The 7,444-nt window shown below is 41.6% G+C and overlaps 1 protein-coding gene across 1 annotated transcript in view; it reads right to left on the bottom strand.

The window, feature by feature from the left end:
* Positions 1 to 607: 607 nt before the first annotated feature.
* The window catches only part of c1h8orf34 (chromosome 1 C8orf34 homolog), a 131,055-nt gene continuing 124,218 nt past the window's right edge, over positions 608 to 7,444 (bottom strand). Inside the window, exons 13-15 of the mRNA XM_072657527.1 lie at positions 5,977 to 6,073; positions 1,648 to 1,695; positions 608 to 925 (exon numbers count right to left, since the gene is read on the bottom strand). Of these exons, the coding sequence (XP_072513628.1) occupies positions 918 to 925; positions 1,648 to 1,695; positions 5,977 to 6,073 (153 nt within the window). The 3' untranslated portion in view covers positions 608 to 917. The remainder of the gene's footprint in view (positions 926 to 1,647; positions 1,696 to 5,976; positions 6,074 to 7,444) is intronic.

Genomic DNA, 7,444 nt, shown 5'->3' with positions numbered 1-7,444 from the left:
GCTCAATGGTATTGGAGCCTTGGTTAGAAACCAATGTGATTTGGAGGCTGTTCAGATGAGAATCGAGAATCTTTTCCACTCAATTTCTTGCCCAGAACAAAATAGCTGGAATCTGCCACTGTGCTCTAATATTTCAGAGAGCTGAATGACGTTACACATGAAATAGATTTACAGAAGCACTACTCTGGGACAGATGGAAAGGTGCAGGAAAACAAAAACGATATACTGGACACTGAAGTGTATAAATCAATTTAATTTGCATCATACAATAAGTTGCAGCAGGCTCTAGATATATATATTTGTATGTAATGTATATTTTGTGGGTATAAAAATCAAATAAATCTTTACAATTCTGTAGAATCCTAGACATTTATTTTGTCATACATTTCTGTAGGAAAGAGAAGAGTGCTGTGTTGAAGTCATCCAGGGCAGTGATATGCAGTAAGGATGCTTCTAAAGTCTTCACTAAAGACAACAGTGTAACATTCATGAATCCATTTAATGCCTTCAAGACTACCATTTCTGTTATTGAAACATTTATCAAAATAGCTTTTTTTTTTCCATTACCAACCATTTGGCACAGGAAATCATAAACATAACGTGTCCATTAATGCAAGGCCATGTGATTGTTTTTTTTCTCTCCATTAATCTGCAATGGGAAGCATGCTAAAAAGGCAAATCAAACGCATTCTCACCAACATTTTACATTCGCTATTTTCAAGTATTTGTACTTATAGCATACAAATGTGCCAGGGTTTAAGAAATATTTTCCTCTGTGGAAAAAAAGTACACAATCTTTCTTTTTTTATTGGAATTATAAAAATAAGTGTCTCTCTGGTTTATTCACAATATTCAAAATGCCCCGTGAGATTGCATAAGTGTTTGATTGGGTCTACATCTTCGGCCGTCGTCGGTCATTATAAGCCTGTTAAAAAAGAAGCAGAAGAAAAAAGGCAAAAAAAAACATCAGTTGCTTGGAGACAGCCCTCAGACAAGTTCCACCACTAATAAGAATAATGGCGGCGGTAATTACCGTGAAAACACCCTTTAATATTTGAACATGTCAAAGATAAACATGAAAGTGGAAAAATGAGCTGGTGTATGAAATATCCATCCAACGCAGGATTTTATAGCATGTGTGACTCTGTCTGCCTGTGCCTCTGTGTGTGTGCATGTGTGTGTGTTTATGTAGATGAGGTCACAGCCCGCCATCTAGTGCAGTGAAACCTCAGCTGCCCGCAGACAGGCCGCCCAGACGCTTTCCCGCACCGCCGCGTTCTATAGCGGCACCGGCCTGAGTCAATGGAAACGGGCATCAAACGGCTTCTTTCCACAACATGGCACCACGCTAAAGCCTGCAGTGCCATAGACCGACTGGCTGAGCTGTATCTAAAACCGGTGGTAATAACAGGCAGCTCTATAAACCCAGGCAAAGGCGTCTGACTCACTCATGCCTAATTCAGAGCAAAGCGTTAAAGTGTTTTCTCCAAGATGAGGTCGGTGACGGACAGCCAGGGACTATTACACTGAACACAGAGTCAATCCTATAATGGGCTTGTCACTTTTCATGCAGTTCCATCACATGTCAGGCAAATGTAGGAATTTGTAGAAAAAAGATTTGTGGAAAAAGAAAAAAGGACCTCTCACCTGAAAACACTGATCTCTTATTGGCGTCCCTCACTGCGCTTGGATTACCTATGGGCATATACAGAGCAAGAGATTAATGACTGATGGCTTATGAAGTTGCAAAATAGGGTGCTGTATGTATATACAGTGGGGTCCACAAGTCTAAGACCTCAAAGCCATTTGTATTAAGTTGGAGAAAAAGCCAAAAAGAAGTATTTTCACTCACACACTCAATCCGCACCATGTTGTAAAGTGCTGTGTTACACTGTGCTAATAGAGGAATCCAATAGTTCTTTGGATAGCTCACAAACTGCAGGATTATATACAGTCATATCAGAATATGATGACCACCTACCTAATAATGTGAATAACCACGCTTGGTTTGGATGACCCTGCTGAGATGTTGTGTGAAGGACTGTATGAGGTGATGGAGGGTGCTCATTATAGAGGTTAACAGTTCCACAATGGCACATCCATTGCTCTGTACTCGTTGCGAAGTCGTTGTTCCCCTCTGGCATCAATGGCCCGTGGGGCACCACTGTTATGCTGTTTGGAGGCACTCAATGTGTGAGAAGACCATTCTCTGTACACCTTCACTACACAAAGTTTGCGGTTTATGAGATGCCACCATATCTGGCTAGTGTCATAATATTCTGATATGACTATGTATAATAACTATGTATTATTGATTTTCTTGTTTGTTTATGAATTCTTTGTGTAGAGTCAGTTCCTAGTCACAATTTTACCCAATGTTTAAAATGACTAACAGTCTTCTGAGTGCTGCAACTGTTTAAGCAATGGCCTTATCAGGATCAATTACCCCCCCCCCAGCTATCCATCACTAAGTGTGATACTACAGTGTTGGTTTATTTAAGTGCTCTCCTCCAGGTGTGTTTAGCTGTGACATTTAAGTGGTTTAAAAGGGTGTGTTTGCCATTTGGCTTAACGGCAGAGGTATATTGTGATAGGGGGAGAACTTAGCTTGGTGGGGTTTTAAGGGGGACTTGGTGTTAGCTAATTTGGGGGGGGGGGGGGGGGGGGGGGGTATAAAATGCCACGCTTCTGAAAGGATGTCGTTGTAGCCAGTGGAAACTTGGCAGGTTGGAAATGACAGTGAGGAAATTGCCACCATGGTAACGGTAGCTTAATTACGTGACAACAAAAAATGAGTGACTTTTCTCCCTTAATGTAGGTAATTTGATGTAATCTGAGGTGTGTGCTACAATGTCTCATTTCTAGCAGTGTTCTGAAAAGTAAAATAACTAAAACAAAGGCTTTTTCATCTCCCAGGGTTTGATGGTTGCTACCCCATTGTGGAAGTCTTTAGAACAGTGGTCTTCAACCCTCTTCTAGGAGAACTACTATTCTAAAGGTTTCAACCACAGCCCAAATCTAACACGCCACATTCAGCCAATCAAAGACCTCTGAAAGCAACAATAAGTTGGATCAGTTGAGATAGATAAAGGTTGCATCCAAAGGAAGCTCTCCAGTAGCAGGGTTGGAGACCACTGCTGTAGAATGGTTATGATTGTTCTTCATCCTTTGTGTTTTCACTGTATGCTTTACCTACTTTACCTACCTCATCTTGGTCAGTATAAAGAGCAGGTTTTATCTAAATCATTTTCCAAAGTATTGGTGAAAGCGCAGACCAAAACGCCTTTGGTCCAAAAGTGTTTTAAACACATTTATATGAATGAGGATTAGAAGCCTTAACCTGTTTGTGGGCATTAGATCTCTGAAATGCCCAAAGCATTTAGAAAAGCTAGGTGTCCCCAAACTTTTGCCAGGCTGTATACATCCTCTCGGGGGTTGGCAGTGCCAGCCAACACGGCTTTGTAACACATGGCTCGTGTCCCTTTAAAACACTGCACTGGAAGGATTGCACCAGTTGTCTGGACTCTAGAGGCCATTAGGAAAATATACTTGCTCATTGCTGTGAGATTTGACTGCTGGCAGAGCAAAAGTTGGTCCCTTGGACCGACTGTCATGTGCGGTTATGTTTCATTAGATTGCAAGGCGTGCGTTGCGCGCACAGTGTTTTGTTTGAATTGGATTTTTTTTTTGCCCCATGACTTCTATTAAAAGTTGGCCTAAGTGCTGTCCCAGCACGTCGATCAAGAAGCAGATCTGGACCATTTGTTTACTGGGTGAAATGGCTCAACATTGATTTGAGAAGGTTTCCACATTTTAGTGGAAAAGACGGGTCAGTCGAGGTAAACAAGATGCTGTCGTGATATTTAATAATGAATAATGAAGTGAAATCTAGGGGGTTGGATGGAGGGGGGCTGCTCAGCCTTGGCTCTGAACAAGAAGTTTGAGGATCATTTGTTCTAGCATTGCTGTAAACATTGAGCAACCCACACACACAAAAAAAACGCAGCACGTATGGAGATTAAGAAATGGCCCACTATCCACACACACACACACACGCATCTACTCTTACGTAAGGCACGAACCTAGAGGCACTTGTCCTGGGCCAGATCTCAGCACAGCTTTTGATTTAAACCAATATTAACATCGTTAAAAGACTAACGGCTCCTGGAGGATGCTCAGCTCAGGCCGCGGTGCTTTCGCGCAGAGAGAAAAGAATGAAGCCAGCGATATTTATTAGTGATGACGAACGATAATTTGGACAGCAAATGACTCTCTGCACGCTTAAATCTTTCAAACTATCCACTCGAAGTGAAACCTAAGACATAATCCGCCAGACAATATCAACACAATCAAAGTGTCTGCTGCCTCTCGGCCTCCAAGCCACACAAGGTGCGGCCCGTGTTCAGGCAGACATGGAGACGGAGGAGCTATAAAAAGTTCTGGCAAGCTGGAGGCTGGAGGTGGTGGAGGCAGTTTATATCAGCTGCACACAAACTGTATTATTATAAAGAGGAGGGTGATCAAATATTGATATTAATGAGTCTCTTCTGAATCGTGAGTGAGAAACAGCCTGAGGATGAAAACCGTAAGAGCCCAGATCCAGGTTTAAACACTGATTCAAAATTGAATCAGTTTAATTAATTGAGCAGCTCATTAGTGTTTTTTCTTATTGTGATCGATCACATGCCTTCTGTAAATCATTAAAGGTTAAAATCCCAATGTAACGTATGTCACAACAATAATTCCATGACTCCCTTTTCTTCTAATGGGGTCAGAACTGGTTAAATGTAATATATGAGATTTTATTGAAGCGTTAAAAAAGTTAAATGTGTTGGAACAGACCTTTACAAGCCAAAAATACACTTTTAAAATGAGCTGGTTTTGTTTCAAGCACTGATCAAAAACACCACCATTTTGTACATGAGGTCACACACTCACAATCTGTCCTGTGACACATCCAGGATGCTGAGTGTATGTCACTTAGGGTCTTTATGAGTTAAAGTGAAGCACTAAGTTCTGTAAGGGTCTGTGACACACATGTCTAGAGAGAGTACTGAAAGAAAATGGAGTGTGCAAAACGGACAGAAAGTGAGAAGGAGAGAGATACAAACTGTGAGAGGGAGAGAAAGAAAGAGGGAAAGAAAGAGATTGATTGTAAAAGCTAGAGAGGAGGAGAGTGTGCAAGAAAAACAGAAAAAAGAAAGGAAAGCATGAGAGAGGGAGAAACTGTGCCCTGTGTCCGTAACTGTGTCCTATTCACTATATAATGCACTACTTTGGGGTTCCCACAATCCTACAATGCACCGTAATATATAATGTCCAAACTATGTACACTAAACGGACATGGAATACCCATAATCCATCACATTGTTTAGAATAAAGATTCAGGTGCAGCTTCTCTGAGAAAGAGCAATGACAAGACTGTTTATGGACCAGTGTTGCCAGGATGCAAATAAATCTATTAAAGGCCTTTTTTTATAATTGATCTGTACAGTTTGAATACATTTACATTGTATTATTAGGCCATGTTGGTTTGGTTTACTGTAATTGAAAATCGGAACATCAGCAGATTTTGAGTGATTTTTTTTATGTAGCATTTCGGTAGCTTTTGAAACACGTCGGCTGGAAACCACTGTAGCAATCTGGCAACCCTCTATGCCATGCACTCTGTCGCACAGCAATGAGCTCCCACACATAATGAAGTGTCCATAATCACTCACTACCTGGATTTTCACACGTAGTGGATGAAGGGTGAATAGGGTACAGTTAAGGATTCAGCTAGTGGCAGAAAAAGCAAGAGAGAGTTGGGAGAGCGAGACAGAGAGCAAGATAGAATTAAACAGCGAGGAAAAAAGCGAGCGATAGGGTGGGAGTTGTAGAGCAAAATAAAGAGAGCTAGAGCTCTCGTTAGTGATGAATAAGGTTTACAGTAGAACTATAGTATAAACTGTGTTGGTGGAGCTGTATTGTACTCACACTTGTCCTGCTCTGGAGGCTCCAGGCAGTCACTGTCCGTGTCACTAGGGATGAGCCATGGCTGCCTGACTGCCTGCAGCTGCTGGTAGAACTCTTCCTACACACACACACACAAACACACACACACACACATATTACATTTGGCTTATTAGTAGGTCCACTTCCCTAGTTCCTATATTCTTTTATTCAACATACAACATACACACACACGCATTGTCTCTTCACATGCCCCCCACTAACAGCTCCCACTACGAGACCTCTGAAGGTATTCTGTGGTAACTGGCAGCAAAACGTTTTATCAGATCCTTTGGGTTATGGTCACACAGCATAAAAAGTGGCTTAAATCTGATTTCATCACCATATCTGACCCATATCCAACCTTCATCTGAACAGCTGAGATCACCTACAAATATTTGAGGTTTGTTACCGGATACCTGTGGTTTGTTACATTCTGATATGGCTGTTCAGACGGAGTCGTGTTACGCATTGGATATGTATCAGATTTCAATACCACACATGAAAGTGGCCCAAATTGGAACGGAAAAGTCCAACTTTTTTGCTGTTCACACTGCAACACAGATAAGCACATCTGTGTCACGAACAAACATCTGATTTGGGCCTGCTTTCTGATTTGCCTGCTGTGTGAACGTAGCCTTAAAGTTCTGTAACTTGTGAGGTAGAGCAGCTGCAAAGCTGACTTCTTGCTCCACAGGTAAGTTGTGCACATCTACCAGACTGTCAGTGAGATGTACAAGAAACAGCTCTCATCAGAAAGACCTCCTCCTGTCATTGTTTACTTGTCAGTAGTAGGTGTGTTTGACTGTGAACAGGGTTAAGCATGGGCACTGTGATTGGTCCATGGCCTCGCAGGCCCATATGCAGCAGATTCCTCCCGTAACGATCAGTAAACATTTCTGAGATTTGTGCTACCATAGACCATTAGCCTTGCCAGTTGGGAGATGGTCCAACATAGTTATCTGGACATAACACTCTGGCCCTCATCAGAATCACTCAGGTCTTCAAGTCTGCAGTTTTTTCCCCCACATCCAACACATCAACAAAGTAAAACAACTGTACAGTTACTGTCTATAGACCTTTTCATACAGGATTCGTTTTACATGGGAGTAATGTAATTGTTCCACAGGATGTCTGTATAATTTATGAATATTCGAATGGGATAAGAAATCTGGGCATATATGACTGAGATGTAAGTGGCTGCTCGAGTTAACATCATGGTGATAAAACATGATAATAATACTCCACTTGGTTGTAATGGTGATAATGAAATTTGAGCCTGAAATGCAGGCTCATAACACATATATATATAGGCTATAGGCTACACTACACAATGACTTGCCTAAAGCCGACAGCATAGTTGCACCTCTGGATCCTTTGGTTTGCCTTCTGGATTTGACTGAGATTTGCCACAGACTTGAATGACCTGGTAATAATGACATTACCCCACCTT

This window comes from Salminus brasiliensis, chromosome 1 (genome assembly GCF_030463535.1).
Source record: "Salminus brasiliensis chromosome 1, fSalBra1.hap2, whole genome shotgun sequence".
Classification (NCBI taxonomy): domain Eukaryota; kingdom Metazoa; phylum Chordata; class Actinopteri; order Characiformes; family Bryconidae; genus Salminus; species Salminus brasiliensis.
The sequence above is the reverse complement of the archived record's forward strand: the minus strand, read 5'-3'. Positions and strand labels throughout refer to the sequence as shown.